Source organism: Corvus cornix, chromosome 2 (genome assembly GCF_000738735.6).
Source record: "Corvus cornix cornix isolate S_Up_H32 chromosome 2, ASM73873v5, whole genome shotgun sequence".
In the NCBI taxonomy this organism is placed as follows: Eukaryota; Metazoa; Chordata; class Aves; order Passeriformes; family Corvidae; genus Corvus; species Corvus cornix.
The window spans coordinates 120,507,022-120,525,115 of NC_046333.1; the positions used below are offsets into that span (position 1 = coordinate 120,507,022).

Below are 18,094 nucleotides of genomic sequence, written 5' to 3' on the forward strand. Positions count from 1 at the left end.
ATGTAAACCACAAAATCATCTATTAATTCCATTTCCAAAAGTTCATTATCAGACAGTTGTAAGAGGCTCATGCTTTCCTCTTCATTACCTTCTCTGTTTACTCATTGTTCACTCCTCTTTCAGTGGTGGCAAAAAAATGAAGGATGAAGGAGTTTCAGATGCTGGGGACATGAAATCTCTACTAACAAGTGTCTATGTAACCCCATTTTCATCATATGGGATCAACCACATAGCATATACCATAACAGTTTTCTTGAACACTTCTTTCAGGAAGGAATCATTTTTTCTTGAAGGTATGTCTTTTTCAGGAAGTAAGCTGAACCAAAGCACTCTACTAATCCTGCCTTCTGGCACTGGAAGGCTGCCTACTCTCCACAAAGGAAAACAGAGCATTTATCCCTGAATCACAGCACAGCACATCACAAATTTACCTGCATCTGCCATTAAGAGCAGGTTCTTAGGGAAATTGCACCACAGCTACTTTGTCCTGCTCATGAGCTGATCTGTGGGAAAAGCAGCCTAGTTTCAATGTAGCAGCTGCTATAGAAACATGGGATGTCTGAGAAAGAGCTGCTCTGCTTGTTTCAGCAGGTGCAGATGCTGCCAACTTGCAAAACTGCTTCACCTGAGCTGCCAAGGACACCAGTCATGCACGAGCACACGAAGAAAAACCAGCCCCAAATGACAGCACTTCCTGAATTATTCTTTCAACTACAAACAATGCTGCTGCTGCTTCCATTAATAAGATTCAACTAACTGCAAGTTTGCTAAACGTGTGCTGGGACAAAACCCAGAACCCCATCTGACAAATTGCATTTGTTCACTTCTCAGGGAGACTGTTCTGTGTCTCCATGACACAATGCTAGTAAAGCTGATAAAGAGAAGACCTTTATTAGATGTGACTAACAATGAAAAGGACTCTACTCTCTAACATTTTTTTCTAAATCCTGTTTTCCTCTCCAACTATTAGTCCAGGGAAGGTTTATGGTATGGGAGTAAAGGGGAAAAAGGGAAAATATGAGACTTATTGCCTGGAGTTTTTAGAGCTGTGACCTGTTATTTCACATACTTAGGCCTGGATGAAAACATCACTGTACTGGCAATCAATGAACATATATTGGGGGGAAAAAAAGTGGACCCTCTTCCCACAAGGCTACAATTTAAATTAAATGCAGTTTAAAATAAAAAAGTCTGACTATATTTTGGTAACATCTAAACAAATAATTGATTTTGCACATGGTTTTATTTGTATCACTGTAGTAACCTACAGGACCAAGGAAATACAAAGGGAAGGAGATAACCTCACCACATAATTTCTATAAGCTAAATATTGGGCTATATGATAAAAAGGATTATCTTAATTTGATAGCAATACTTTTGGTTTGGTATTGCAGGATATTCTGGATGGTAGAGATCTGCAGTCTCCTTGTTGGCAAGCAGCTGGAATTGCACCAATGATGCAATTTTTGTGTAGCTGTCAAACAAGGGACCCTCTCACTGTGTTAGCTGGATTCCTTCTTTGTTGTTATTGTTCTGACCCAATTAGTCACTGCTTTCAAGTTAAGGGATCCCACTGGCTGATTGGACTGAAATAGATACAAGAATAACAGAAACTCAAACTGGTGGTACAAGAGGAAGAATATAAATATTTTTTAATGTAAAATACATCAGTAAGTCAATTGCATGCTTTAACTAAACTTTAATTGCACCAAAACAACACAAAGCAATCAAAAAGAGTCTGCTTTAATTCATTACATATCAGAAATGTGAGAGATGGAACTGAACTAATCCAGGAATCTGTCACTATGAGTAAGCTCACCACGGAGGCTGTTTAGCTGCCTTATACCACAATACATGCAAGAGACAGGTCTGAAAAAAACCAAAGCAGCTGATATCTGCTATTTCCCTTTTGTTCAGTACTGGTGAGGCCACACCTGCAGTGCTGGGTTCAGTTCTGGGCTCCCCAGTAAAAGAGAGACATGGACATACTAGAGAGAGACCAGTGCAAGTCCACTAAGATGATGAAAGGACTGGAGCATCTCTCCTCTGAGGAAAAGCTGAGAGAGCTGAGACTGTTCAGCCTGGAAAAGGCTCAGGGGGATTTCATCAATGCCTATAAACACCTGAAGGGATGATGCAAAGAGGATGGAGCCAGGCTCTTTTCAGTGGTGTCCAGGAACAGAGGCAATGGGCACACGCTGAAACACAGGAGGTTCCCTATAAACACCAGAAAACAGTTTTCACTGTGAAGGTGACTGAGTGGTGACACAGGTTGCCCAGGGAGGCTATGGAGCTTCCCTCCTTAGAAACATTTAAAAGCCATATGGACAAGAAGACAATTCACTGGTTCAGGGCTTCCCACCTGGGTGCTGTTACAGTGCAAGAGAAGGGATGCCATATTGTGGTCTGACATAAGGCTCCTTACACTGCAATTCAAATATCAAACATGCCTTCAGAACAAGGCAGGGGCATGGAACAATAGGTTCTAAAATGCTGAGTGTATAACACAAAGGTGCCCTTGATCTTCCTGATAACAGAAATGCTGATGACATGCCAACACCAGGAAAACTGCTTGTGCCCAACATAAAACAGCAGAAAATCCTCTCTACTATATTCTAATCTGTGCTTGCCTCCAGGTCCCATCCACTTCCTCAGAGCCAGAACAGTTAGAAAAATACTGAGTTATGAAATATACTGAATTATGAAATGTCATTGCCTACTTTTCTGAGTACTGCTATCCACATACTTCTATATTAACTGAAACCCAGGTCATCCCTCTCCTTTGTAGTGGTTTACGGCTCAGTTCACCAAACTAAAAACTGTACGTTTAAATGCATATAGATTGTACACACAGATCTACATGTAAATGTAGAAATGAATATATTTGTCCAGAAATTATCCTGCAGGGTATGTCTACACTGCCCACTGCAGCTGAGATCTCTGGGTTGCTGCCAGTGCAGGTAGTTCAGGTATCAGGCCTGGCACTGCCATGTTAATGGCAATTAGAGCATCATGCAATATATTTATCCCAAACCAGGCAGCTATACTGCTCTGCCTATCCAATCTTGCCCATTGAACTGCCCTTGATGTCCATATGCTGCACTACATTCAAAGCAGAAAATGAAGTATGTGTTTTATTAAACCTCGAAATGAAAGCATGCTTTTTTATTCCATGACCAACAACATTCTTTGATGGCTGAGTTAAAGAATTGCCTACTAAGTAAGTGATTTGAAGATATCAAATGAGGATTAAGAGAATGTTTATCACATCAGATATTCAAGATTAATTTATGTGTAGTGCTGCCTTTTTATTATCATTTTGATAATAAATAAATTTCTGCATTACAAAAATCTGGCTGAATCATGCTTTATAACATGCTGATAATGCTCAATTTCTGATGACATTACAGCCAGTATGATTTTTATACTGATTTCAAAGAACTTATTTACATCAAAATTTGTGAGAATTTCGCCATTACTATTTCTCATTTCTTTTCTCAGTAAGAACAGTAAGATGAACGTGGTAAGGAAGTAATGCTATTGCAGACTTGCACAACAGCTGTGAATTGATGCCTATTTCAATTCATGCTATGTATTTACTGCAAACACTATTACTAAAAAAATATTAGATAATCTTACAATTCCAACATGAAGGCTATATGTTCCATGGCAATAGTATGCCTTGTCTTCAGCTTAGAAATAGATTTAAACCAAATGGGACTTTTCCCCAAACAGAAAGGTACAGGCATCTCATCAGTCAGGCAGGGATATTCTGACTTGCCACACAGATCGACTAATTCCTATCTGAAATTTATGTTTTCATTCCTATTAACTCTCATTTCTTCATCTACACCTACAGGCTGTCATAAACATTAACAGCAGGTGGACAATCAAAGCATTCCACCCCCTTCCCATCCCTCTTCTCTCCTTCAGCCCACTAAACTCAGATGAGGCTATATCACCATGCTACTTCCTTCTACTGACAGCTGCTCAGTAGCAAGCTTTAACTCTAGGTCTTAGGAATACAAAGGAGCAACAGCTTTTCATCAGCTCTTGACTTTGAGCTGCTGGTTTTCTTTGTGCTAGCATTAAGGTTTGACACCAGTGTAGTAACACCCAGCAACAAGCAATGCAAAACATTCTCTGTGTAAATAGTGCCTATTTTCTTCCTTCCTTGCTTCCCATTTTACCTCTTTGTTTTTCACTTGCTATCCCTCTGCCCCACTGTATTTTTCCTCCATTTCATTATCTCTTTTTCTGCTCCACACTCTTTAGTCTCTTCAAAATATTAAGAGTCCAGAGCTGAGCCCTCAAAGCAAATATACAAATGGATCTGATACCCAGCACCTGGTCATAATTAAAAGGCAGACATGGCTCTGATGTAAAAGCAAAGGGAAATAACATTCCTTCAGACAGGTTCACACTCTCCAAACACTTACTCTGTTCCTGTGTTTAACCTACATGAAGAAGGCAATTTTGAGGAAAATCTCATGTACAAAGTAAGAAAGAAAATAAAAGCTCATGATCAGGCTTCTATGGAATCCCTTTCCAGTGAAAATGTCTCAAGTTTTACCACACTGCTTTCCCTCCTTTTTCTTTTTTTTTATGCCCTTCCATGCATTTCTTAATGCCAAGCCTAAATTCCTCACTCCCAAGTCCTTCCTATATCCACACCTTCTACCTCATTGCAGTTCTCTCCACTCTCTATGTAACTTTAGGGAATATGGTCCAGTTGCTGTCTTGATGATCCAGCAAGTGCTGGAGGACATTTACACAACTACTATGGAGTTCAGAAGCAGTGCACACCACTAAGGTTGACAGCACATGCCCAAGTGATTCCTCTCAAATAGGGACTGTAAACCTAAGACACTATTAAGGTGGTAATTAATAAACCCATTCAGAAATAATCTTCATAATCCACTTAGTTTTCTCACAATTTTTATCAGCAGAAAACATTTTGAAACACTAAGTAAATTCTAAGTAATCTACAGAGGACACTATTCTTATTTTTCTGCATCACTGAAGGCCACTCTAATGCATTTTCTCACCCCTCAAAAAGGTGAGTTACTACATAAACTGCATTATAAACCAGATGTAAAAAACAAGGGCCACACACTCACAGCACATGTTTACATCACAATACTCACTAAATTCTCATATGAATATGTGGCTTCCTTAGTACACCAGCTATCAGCATTTTTTACATTTCTAGATCAGGCTTACTGGAAAAAGCTGGTTTTGCCAGAGATAATCATCCAAGATACTTACCCAGTTGTGTAGGGTATATTTATTCCCCCTAGATTAATGCTTTCACATCCAACAATGAAGAGTGTTGAAAAGCACAGCAGAGAGACACCACTGCAGATCATAGCCAACTTTGCAGACTCTCTTGCACCGAGTTTCAGCTTTTTTATAATGTAGCCACCTAGGACAATACCAACACCAGCACTTGGGACAATAATCACACCTACCAGGAAGAAATTCAAACAGCATTAAAACAGGACCTACAGAAATGGTATAAAACATAAATATTGGTTTCATTCTGTAATTAGATGACTGCAAATGCTGCACTAAGGTCACCATTGTCTGATTCTCTGCTAGCAAACTGAGTCAGGCTTTTCAAACCTCTGGAGTGTTGTCAAAGAATTTATAAAAGCCTCCTTATCATATCAGCAGCAGCCAAAGCACTATAAGAGAACTATTGTACTTACAAGCAGAAACATTGTTTTGTATTTATTTTAGAATGGGGAGAAGGGCTACATATAGGTCCAGTTTAACTAGTGAAAATTTGAAAAAAATCCAGGTTTGGACACAAATGTTCCTCTTCCCACTCTCATGATTAATTCCAGTGAAATGCAAGCACTAACCCCAGGCAGGACCCCAGAACCCTGCCCAGCTGCGAGTGCACACGAGCCTGGCTGCAATTTCTGCCTTCCACATACTTAAGCTGAATAGCACTTTCATAGGCAACTAGCATCAGGACAAGAGGAAATGGCCTCAAGCTGGGCCAGGGGAGGTTCAGGCTGGACATCAGAAAGAACTTCTTCACTGAAAGGGTGGTTAAGCATTGGAACAGGCTGCCCAGGGAGGTGTTGGAGTCACCATCCCTGGAGGTGCTCAAGAAACGGCCAGAAGTGGCACTTGGTGCTATGGTTTATTGACATGGTGGTGTTTGGTCCAAGGTTGGACCTCATGGCCTTGGAGATCCTTTCCAACCTTAATGATTCTGTGATTCCATGATTCCTACCTCAGCACTCCATCTCAGCACAGTTATGTGGAGTGCAAACTGATCAAACACAATTAAAGAAATTAAGATAATAGAATTAGGGTACGTTTAAGACACAAAAGACGTGCCTATGAAATTTCTGTGGCTCTGCTGCTGCAGTTATAAAGTTCAGCAACACATCACCAGGTTGTCCTCACTTGTCAGGTCCTGAGGTGGTGGCAAGTCAGCAAATGTCTTGCACTTTTCTTCCCTTGTTTTTTGCTTCTCACTGACATGTGAGAAGGTCTTTAAATAAGGGCTTTGCCAATAAAACCGCATTCCACAGTAACATGGAATTTGAACTACTTTTGGCAGCTGCATCTACTGAGAAGCTAAACTTTATAATCTAAATTGTTAAAGATGCTGGTCTTTTAAAGAAGCCAGTAAGACTATCACTTGCAAATACCTTTAACATTACTGCAAAGCATACTCATTCTCTGCTAATATGTCTGAAGGTGAAAGGGACATTATATTTATCAAAATGTTGAGATTGTGGAAGCAAGAATAAGAGGGAAAAATAGGTGACAAGTTAATTAACCACCAATGACATTATAGAATAAAATGTCATTACATGGCGAAGATTCTGAACAATAAGTCTTCACAGAATCAAAACCAGTCTTTCTCCCAAGAGCAGAAACTAAATGTAGAAGCTGCACAAGTTCAAGACATGAAGTTTGGCACACAGTGTTTTTTGATGATGATTAATGCCAGCGCCTTTTTAAAACAGAAAGAAATTGCGACTTAATTAAAAAATTGCTGCTTAGGAGACAAAAAATTACCAGTAAAATCTTTATCTGAAGAGATTCAGGAAGTATATGTACTCAGCTAGCAATGTATGTATTAAGCATAGATGTACAATGTAAGTAACGTGTAAATTCTCCTTTTACTAATCAGAAAATCTGTGAACTTGTCATGTCTTTTACTGTATTAGCCAGTAGCAATCTAATACAGAATTTCCAAGTTTCCCTTTCCCATCCTTCCCACAAAAAATATTTATAAAATTAACAACTGTTGACTTCAATGCAAAGTTTAAGAGTTGGGATTGTAGAAGCAGTGCCCACTTGTCTATGTTACACATCCAGCCTGATACATTTCATCTTCTTCTGGTTCATTATATAGTCTTTATCAAGTAATTTATAACAGGGGAAACAACAGATGTTAAGATCTTCACACTCTGGGCAAGCTCACACCAGTTTTCCAGTTTTAGCTCTTTTAATGTACTGGCTGTTGAGTGCTTTTTCTGACAGGAATGTTTCTGGTTTATCCTGAGAATGAAGCAAGCTATGGTGTAGCCATCCCATCAACACTCATTACAGCAGAACTCCTGTGTGTGTAGCTACCCTAAGCTTCAGAGAGCATCACGGTCCCGTGAGTCAGTGTTTCCTCCTTATATGCAGAACACAGGGATTTCATGCCCTAAAGAAAATCTCATCCCAGAAACTCTCAAATAGAAAGCACCACATGGTGCTTCTCTGACTTTTCCCCTCCACACTCCAGAAATTCCTTGCATTTCTTCCAGCTACTGCAAGCGACAAATTCTTCCCATGTGAGGCTTGTGTGCCTTCCTTCTTCCTTCTGCCACTTTTGTCTTTTTTTTGACGGATGTCCCTGTGCAGCTTCACCCCATACTTCACCTGTGTCCCCACAACTCACTCCAGTCCATCACTCCTTGGGCACAGTACCTGGAAGTATGAGGGAGCAAAGAACTAACCTGCCTAGCAATTAGCAGCCCTTCTATATGAAAAGCACTATGGAGAATTTAAAAAGATGTTTATAAAGACAAATGTCTTTGGTGCAGCTAGAAGAGGAGGAAACTCATCTGCACGACACAGGCCCCAGTTTTGCACAATATTCTGGCCTCTTTTAGTAGCAAAGTTCCCATCTCTCCCAGTCACAGAGCAGTGTAAAGCTTAAAATTTTGTGGTCTGTAGTGCTATTAAAAGTTGGATGTGGCTGTACACTGGCACAGCAGCGGAAGCACCACACCTACTGAATAGGGGTCTCCTGAAATGACAGGTAGGAGAGAATTTGGGGAGTTGTGCCTAGACTAGATTGCTGTCTCAATGTTACTAAGTAAATAAGGAAAAACCAGGACCCTGGAGGAGAGAGATAACTGAAGGATGGGACAGATAGACAACTTGTCACTGAGGGAAAAAAAGATAAAGATATTTTAAAGATCAAAGAGGAATTAAAATTCCCAGAAAATAACAGTTTTAAGAGATCTTTTAAAGCACACAAATTGCAGTAATGTCTGTGTTTTTTCTAGATTGTTTTTGTTGGTTTTTTTCCCCCTTGGAGACCATCAACAAATGAGAAAACGTCTGGCTAGGCTTATGCAAAAAAAAATCCAGCCCTTTAACAATATAAATGGGTTCACATTTTACAAAATATGTGTAACAAACATCAAAAAATAGTCTGAATATCTAACCAAATGCAGAAAGCTGGATCCAATCACCTGTTCGAACAAACACATTTTTGGTTCACTCCTACATTGACTCATGCCATTAGCCAAAGCCAACCATTGCAAGGTAACACTATGTGGCAATGCCTTACCAGTGTAGATGCTGGCATTGGAAGCTGGGATGCCAAACTGTGACTCGATGAACTTGGGAATGAAGGTAATAAAAGCTGTGACAATGGCACTCTCAGCTGTGTATGACAAACTCACAAAAAGGAATGTCATGTTGCTTAAGATCCTGACAGCTGCTCTTGGAAGCTCTATAAAATGACAAAAATGACAAACGAATGTTATAAAGAATGAGCGAGAAACAAAAGCAAACTGAAACAGAACCAATTGATTTTCTTTGAGACAGACTGGCAATAATGGCTTGCTAGCAGCTGGTATGTTTGCTAGGCAGAAGGGAGAGTGCATACTTGGGATTGCAGCCCCTGCTCTCTGCTCTGACCCCATCTCACCGCCTCGCTCAGGGCCACGTTCCCACTTGGCACAAACACAACTGAGGTGTGTATTAAAAAACTATCAGAAGAAACAGGGCTTACATAGTAACACCATAACAGGAAGAAAAACAGCAGAAAGATGTACTGATTTTGGAGCTATTCTGATATCTTATTTTGAGATTTTCTGTGAGGTAACACATACCACACCACTGAACTGACAGTACTGAGTTTTGCACTCCAGAAGAGGAAAAAAGATCATATACTCCCCCTGTTACTCTCTGCTTCAAGGACCATGCTTGGAAAGCTGGGGTAATAATACTCTAATTTGAAAGGGGAACCAAAATATTTTTAGTTAAACATTTTTCTACATGATTTAAAAGCATTTACAATGATGCAGACAAAGCATAATGAAAAATTACATCAATGATATCAAGGAATCTCAACATACATTACATACCACTCAATATTCTCAGAAGGGATAAAGCAATCAATTAAAAATGAGAATATGTCATTAACTTAAACCGAAAAAGTACTCATAGATGTTGCAGTTATTCTCAAATCAAATACCAAACCCCCATGAAATTCAGCACTGTAGTTAAATTAAACACTTACATACTTCTAATTTAGTCCTGAAGTGATGTCAAATTATCATCAACCTATTCAGCACTTAATTTTTTTCAGATTAGATGCTGTGATTTTAAACACATCTTCTTTTCCTTGGGGCTTTTTTTTACCCAAGATCAAATTTTTTTTTAAGTGTTATATCTAATCTTCTATAGTTCAGATTTTTTCATTTGCTTTTCACTCAGTACAGAAATGGAGTAGTGCTTGAATCAAAGCCAGTTGAATTCAATGACAAGAGCACCCATTAGAAATACATGTTGAACAAGAACAACTGAGTGAGAATTGTATTGATGTTGAAAGTTGTCAAGACAAAAATCTGTATCACTTTCTCCACTGACTCCAGTAGGTTATCTGTATAAAAGCAAACAGAATTTCACTTGTCATGTCAAAACTCATCAAGCTGCAAATTAGCACTTAAGTTGTCTGACTGCATCCAGTCTTAGCTTATGCCAGCTGTCAAAATTTACACTGAATTCATGATGAGTACTGGGTTTATAATTTTAATGTAGTCAAATGCTCTTCTGCTACCCCTATGAAGAAACATATTAAATGTTAAATACAAAATTTGGTGGAAATAACTAATGAATAAACCATATTAAGAAGCACTCATATATTTGAATTTTAATGGTTTTTACCACCTACAGTTTTAAAAAAAAAAAAAAAAGGGTGCTGTTTGCAATAGAAGCAACAGGAGCAAACAGTTATGACCATGCTGATGCTGCTGTGAGAAAGGACTCAGGAAGCAGAAAGGAGGATTGGTCCTGCTGGAAACTGAGTTACTTAGAGGCAGCTGCTCACCTGGGTTGAAAATGTGAGAGAAAATAAGGTATTATCACAGAGAGAAAGATAATTTTATTAGGATGATGAACTGAGTGCTCTTTGTAGAAATGAACTGGTAGCTCTTGGCCAAGAGCTGAACTCAAGATCTTTGCTAAATCCATTATTTTAAAGAGTCTGGTCCAGACATCATAATACCTGGTAAAGTTTAGCCCCTCCTGGTAAAACTGAGCTTCAGGGAAATGTCTGCTTTAGAATTTTCAGTCCTAATAAGAATTTAAAGAATTAATTTGGCAAAGAACTGCAGAGCTAATGAACATTTTGCTCTGGTGTTTATATCTAGAGCTATACTTCTGCTGACTCATACTTACATCTCATCTGAGCACTCAGGCTAAAGGTCATTACTCGTTTCAAAACTAATTGGTATTTTGAAATGGGATTTCTACTGATAAGTAAATAAAATGTAGTGTCTTGGAAAAAGCATAAGTTCCCTTACACCCGTGTGGAGGGTTCTACAGAGAACAGCTTTGCTGATTACTGTGAATTTTGGCATGAAATAGTGAGTTTATTTCTGCATGCCGCACTAATACACGCCACCTGGAGCACTTGAGAGTTGAAACTCTTCATGGTTTATAAACAGCAATTGTCTGGCATACAAGGGAAAGTTGCTGTATAGTAAGAATCTTGGAAATAAAAACACACATTCAGAGTTAGGCTTTCCCCGATTTCCTCCCATGATCACCGTCAAATCCTGTGTGACAGCATCTACACTACACTTCTGAATTTAAAAACGTATAATAAAAAGGTAATTGTAGTAAAAAGCAAGAATGCTAAAAACTTTAGGGATCCTTTATACTACATAATCAATCATGCTTTTAAAACATTTCTATGTCAAACTCCTTTTGCGTGGCTAGCCATAGGCCTAGGCTTTCATTTCAAGGCCATTATTAAACCTGTCAGGTTTGATTTTTAGGAAAGGCATCTTCAAAAGACATTGCATGTTTTTGCACACATGCATCAGAAACAAACCTACAGGAACTTGCAATTTCCCTCATTCTGTCATCTAAACTAATAAACCTCTATTGATCACACTCCTAGAACTAAAACAATTTTTTAGCATGGCTGCAAACATGTTTCTATTTCTGTGCAGTAATTCAAATCTTAAACATCCTCGGTTTTTGGGGTTTTTTTTCCCAATAACCTAACATATAACTAAGAGTAAACTGAAACTTGCCTTGCTGGACTGGTTTGCTAGTCTACTGGCAATTTTCTTCCTTTCATGATCTTTGACAGTATTTTTTCTCTGGTCAGTATTCATTTTTCTTTCACTCATGTGCTGGACCACTGCTTGATATATGGTAAGGGAAAAGCACATGAAAAATCTGCAGGTAATACAAGTATTCATAAATATTTCTCTAAGCACAACTTTTAAAGCACTGTAAACAGAATTTCAATAAAAATGCAAATAATTCTGACTTCACCTCCTTTTTTCAACATTGAATATAGTTTCTTTTATCCCTGTTTCTGCACACCCAGCCCAAGGCAATGCAATGAATACAATCAGGGGAATAAATCATCCCAGTCTACAGCCCTGTCCTTTTGCAGCCCATCAGAAAAGTCCCTTGTAAGGGTGAGGCAGATACTAGCTACAAGACCTCCTTCTGCTAGTGCTCCCAGTCTGGACAGCACTACCCAAGCCTGCAGCTTTGGAGAAGGCTGGTTCCACACCGAGGTTCTCAGGAGCGGATTCCACTGTTGTGCAGTACAAAGCAGAGCCGAGATGTGAGCCAGAATTTCTGGTTTGTTTATCAGAATGGAAACTAGCAAAGTGACACACAACTACTTCAAATATATCCTGCATGGAGCTAATCACTTAATCTCTAGAATAGTATTTTGCCACTTCATTATCTACTCACACACCATTTAAACAACCTCATTCAACTCTCAGGACACGCCTTAAGCACCTGGGTGGTGGCTGCATCGTTGAATAGCCCCTAATATCCCATCAAGAGTGGAGGGGTTCAGAACCAGTTTGATATGAATATTAGTTATTTAAATTTGATTTAGAGCAGGTCCTCGAGGCTCCAGTTAGCACTGCTCATCACTGCATGGAGCTATGCCAATCTTTTCTATTTTGAGCTCTTCAGGACGGCCTAAGAAAGGACGAGAGGGGAGCGCCTTGCTCAAGGTCAGTGGCACTGCAGGATCTCCAGCCCGTGGGCTGCTGAACCCTCTGACATTTACAGTGCCCACCAAGCGCCCCCCACACACAGTGCACTGCCTCCCCTTCCTCTTCTGATCTCTGTCAACCAATCTTCAGGTAGCACAGAAACTCCAATCCAGATCCTTGGCAAAGCACCTCAGTGGGCTTATCCTGCAACCACGAGCCCCTCAGGAGTTTCTTTTATGTCTGCTGATACTCTGACAATCATTATTATCCTGTCTCTGTCCTTCACAGGAACTCACTGAGAAAGGCATACGACAGCTGGTAGATGTGAAAAGGCAAACGGGAATATTCTACATTTAGGAAAGGGCCGTACATAGGGACAAAACAAAAAAACCCCAAAGGCTACAAAATACATGTAATTAATTAATTATTTAATTCAGATTAGATCAGCCTATTTTAAGAAATATATACATTTGCTTTCTTTACACTGCTCCTTTATTCAATTGCACATTAAGTTTCATTTATAGTAGTAAATGAAAGGGACTGCACATACAGTTTCCATGGTACAAAACCCGAAGGGTATAATAAATGAGAACAGTAGTTTTGTCTGCTCAGATTCATGTAGTATCTGCACGTATGGGATTGAATCGTAGTTTCATCATTATAAAGCTCCTCTAGCTCATGTAATCCACACTACCTCTATTTTTCCCAATAAACTACATTCAATTTTCTTCCTCCTGTGACCTACTTACTGTTTTATTTAATACGTTTGATACCTGACTCAGAAGCATTCTTCAAACCACATTTTCTACTTGAAACGTAAGTAAGAAAAGACTGAATTCCAAGCCCTAGCAACTTGAAACATGTGAAAAAGCAAAGTTGTATCTGTATTTTTATCCGATCTCAGCTCTACCATGGGCCAAAATAAAGCTCTGGTCACTGAAGTTTGAGGCTACTTGCAGATGGAGCCAGTTTGGGTTTATTTCTTCAGCCTATACTGGCAGTCAGTGCAGAAAAAAAGACTCTCATTATGACTTTTTGATACCTTTTCATTAGCCTAGACAATTAATTAGGAAATTAGGACAAGTTACAACAACAAAAAAATCATTTCGCCAGGCTTCCCAGGTAAGATGACATCATACTGGAAGAACAAAACAGTTACCTTCCTTACCAAAGCTGCATGGATTTCAGAGATTTGATGGCACTGACCTCTGTCATGGCAGACTATGACATCACTGACATTTATTAGTACAGAACAGAAGATATGACCTACTAAATCATCAGTCTCCTGGCTACTGCCTAAGTGGAGTTTCTGCCCATAGTGCTACAAAAAGATGAAGCTCTGAAATTCAATGGGAAGTATAAAATGTTCACTGCATCTCAGAAGAAGCAATGCTAAATGACTTAGACACATATGATCCTTTTTTCCTTCCCATTATAAACAAAATTACCTCAGCTGAGAAGCTTGAGGCATGATCTTATTCCATAAAGCCCACTTAAACCTGAAAAATAATTAAATGATAGTGCATTCCTGCTGCAGGCCTTCCTAGCTAGGGTAAATGACACCAAATGGGAAAGCTATTATCAGCTTATAGCAAAATACTTTTTTCTGCTTATCTCAACTCGCTTGCTATCTTTCTGGCATGTTTCTTCTCACTGTTCCACATGGTGAAGTTTCTCCCCTAGAGAAACTTAAAAGTTTTGTATAGTAAAAGCGCTAATTTGGTAGTGCCATTAATGTATTAATATAGAACTTTATAGAATGTATAGTATACTTTTAGATAGATACATGCCAAAGAAACACTTGCCAAAGTAAGACATACATAAGTTTTTCTTTCCGAAAAAAAAGTCCTAGGAAACATTCTCCCAAGCAAATACTTGTTTTTTCTGTATCTGCTGTGCCTGCAGGGACAAAGTGGCCTGGAAGGTGAAATTATGTATCAAAACAGAGAACCACTGTTGGGGTTTTAGGAGCGCTCCTGGTTTGTTTTTTTTTTTTTCTGTTAAAGGAATTTTCCCCATACGTGTTGCTAGGGGGACAAATTGCTGGGTACTTCAGAAAAACAAAGACCTAGCCACTGCGGGTGGGGTCCATCTGGCTACTCTTTTGTTTCACCTGGGTGTGTGGTCAGTCGGTCTCCGGTGTTTGCACGGAGAGGGAGGCTGCTCTCTTTGGCTGCTTTTCCTTCTGCCAGAGAAACCCTGGGATCCCAAGCCCGCCTTCCCTGCCCTGCTGGGAGCTGGGCCATGGCCACCCTGCCCCCGCCGCTGCTTCGAGCCTTCGCTGCGTTGTAGCCCTGCTCGCTCTGCCTGCCCAGACCTCCGGGGGGTTCCCCATTTGGATACATCTCATCTGCCACCCGGGATTTGTGCTCGTCCCTGCCGTTCCAGCCTGCTGTTCCTGAGAGCCCGGGATCAACTGCCCAGGGGTTTGTGAAGCCTTTGTCCCATCCCTTCCCGGGATCCCAGGGCACCGGTGCCGCGTGCTCCCCGAGCTCGCTCCGGAGCGCCCCCTGCAGCCGCGGGGGAACCATCGCACCTGCCCTGCTCACCGGGAGCCGCCAGCGCCCCTGCCGGCTGCGAGCGGAACTGCACCCGAGGGGAAAGGGCCCGACAGCCGAGAAGGCTGGGACTGGGTTTGTGATTGTTTGCTGTTACTGCCAGAGTTACTGTTGTTTGTTTGACTGGTTATACACATATAGATATATAATAGTAAAGAACTGTTATTCCTATTTCCCATATCTTCGCCTAAAAGCCCCTTGATTTCAAATTTATAATAACTTGGAGGTAAGGGGGGTCGCATCTGCCATTCCAAGGGAGGCTCCTGCCTTCCTTAGCAGACGCCTGTCTTTCAAACCACGACAACCACCATCAGCAAACTCACCCAGATGCAGTTTGTCTGTATACCTGTATCTTTATCAGGCACGTCTAACGGTGAAGCAGTCCCTCTGCTGTGACACTGCCTGCAATGATTAGGAAGGAGCCCAGCAAAGACTAGACTCACCCAATTCCCTAGGTTACTGAGAAAATCTTGACAGGAGTTAACTCTGAACTACTTCCACTAATCAGAAGCCAGTAGGTTTGAAGGCAAATAAAACCCACAATTAGTTGTATGGATTGTCAAGAAAATATTATGCATTGGGACTCAGAAATATGGAGAATAAAGAGTCCTCAAAGGAGGAAGGAACATGCTTTTCTTACTTCTCCCCCACGATTTCAACTACTTCGCCAACAACGAGTCTGAAAGATCTGATATTTGAGGTTCACTTTGCTTGCTCTGTGCTTGCTTTGTACCTTGATCAAGAAGTTGATTTGTAAGCTAATAAAATGACCCCAAGAAAGTTCTGGTATCCTCTTTTTCTTTATTTCTGCAGAAATTAACAGTAACTTTAGATACCCTGAAAAAAACAGTGCAAATGTAATGCAGAGCAAATCAATATGTAGTTGCAAACATAACTTAAAATTACACTGGATTTAGTCTAAAAACAGCTGTTTTTGCTAAGCCTTGTCTATTCAGCATAAAGAGTGATCATAAATGTGTCATTAAAAAGTCTGTCAATCATTATAGCCTGGACCAATATCCAAGTAAAAAATAACACTAATGTCTACTTCAACAAACAAAAGTTTTGAGTTCAGATTACATCTGATGGTACAATAGATATTTAATGGTTTCTCCCAGTCCCACTGCATTTATCAGGCTACCGCAAAATGGCACAAACCAGCATTTGCATTATAGAATCCAAGGAGGACACAACAGCACTGACAACACATTGACATTAAGGCACATTCACTCTTGTCCTGTACTATTCAATTTTATGACATTGTTAAGTCTGTACTGTCCATTTAAATTGTATATGGTTCACATTAATCAATTTGTAGCAACACTGCCCTTCTTCCCCAATTTGTCAATAATTATTACTTACTGTTAGATTTTACATTAATGGTTACTCCTTGATTAAAATAAAAATCTGTGCTACTTGTCAATCTTTTGATCTCTTCTTCTTCCAAAATTAGCACAGGTTTTATTTGTCTCAGCCTTCAGAAAACAGCTTGCAGTACAAAACAGACAGGAAAGGAATATGAAACAAGTAATCTTTCTCTATGAACTTACCCAAATGCATGAATGTAATTGAACTCACATACCAGAATTCCTTCTATTTGTTTCACTTATATTGTAGAAGAGCACTTTATTCCATGAAATTCAGCTTATAAAGCAAGTGTGACAATGACGAACTCTAAGGTGCACAAATACATGTGGTAATAGGGGTCCTACAGCTATAGGAAATAGCCTACCTGTTTGTTAGAGGTACACAAACCCATCGACAATTGAAGAAAATGGATGTCCCACAATCATTGCTGCATTCTGTCATTTTAGAGGATGACCATCTATTAAAATCTCAATAGCAAAAGATAATAGCAAATATAGGACGTCAAAACTGCCTTCAGTTACACTCATACAATCCTAGATGACCCTACATACAAAATTTAAAGCACTTAAAAATTAAAATCAAACTTTACCTTTAACATTCTCTCCAAATCCCATAGAGGCAGAAACTGAACTGTCTGTTTCTGTTTTGCTACTTGTTTTCTCCTTCATCACGTCATCATCACTTGAAACATCATCAGAATTCATCTTTTTTTTCTTTTTTTTATGTCGAGGAGGGAGCTTTTTCGGAAAGGTAAACATGGGAAATATCACAAGGAGCATTGCAATGGCACAAAGGAGAAATCCACTCCACCTAATGCCAGGAAAACAGGAATGGAAATAAAAGCAAACACATTACATGAAATCAAAAATCAAAGTGACTATTAGAGGCTGCACTGGCTGGAAAGAGACATTTGCAAAATATGAAAAACTGACACTAAGAGTAAAGAATTGGAGTGGGAGACAGCCTTCACTGCACTAAATTCCTTAATCAGAAGATGTTTCTGTTGGCTTATTTACTGAAAGGTATTTATCCAGAAGCCACCAAATTTTATTAAATAGTGTCAGCTTTAAGTTCCCACCATTTTTCAGTTTTGGTAATTATTCAGTACCAAGTGCTGAGAAGTAGCTACTCACTTTGACTTAGCATTTCATGGATAATTCCTAGTAAAACAATATAGTATTTCTCTGGAGAACACAGAAAAATTATCCATGGCATGAGAAAATAAAATGTCCTGATAGATACACAAGGGCTAAATCTGGCCTGCTTTCCAGTGCCTACCTCTCACTGCCCTGACTGTCCAGTTCTCCCTTCACAATTGAAGAGTTCCCAAAGCCTGATTGTAAACAACTGATGTGCTACAATTCATGCCAGGATTTATGCTCAAAATACGGTTGGGTTGTGATCGCAACCTGAAATGGCTTTGACAAAGAATTT

General features: G+C 39.7%; 1 protein-coding gene across 1 annotated transcript in view; it reads right to left on the bottom strand.

The window, feature by feature from the left end:
- Positions 1 to 18,094, bottom strand: part of SLCO5A1 (solute carrier organic anion transporter family member 5A1) — a 76,065-nt gene that overhangs the window by 18,245 nt on the left and 39,726 nt on the right. The window contains exons 4-6 of the mRNA XM_039569628.1: positions 17,250 to 17,470; positions 8,819 to 8,983; positions 5,269 to 5,467 (exon numbers count right to left, since the gene is read on the bottom strand). Of these exons, the coding sequence (XP_039425562.1) occupies positions 5,269 to 5,467; positions 8,819 to 8,983; positions 17,250 to 17,470 (585 nt within the window). The remainder of the gene's footprint in view (positions 1 to 5,268; positions 5,468 to 8,818; positions 8,984 to 17,249; positions 17,471 to 18,094) is intronic.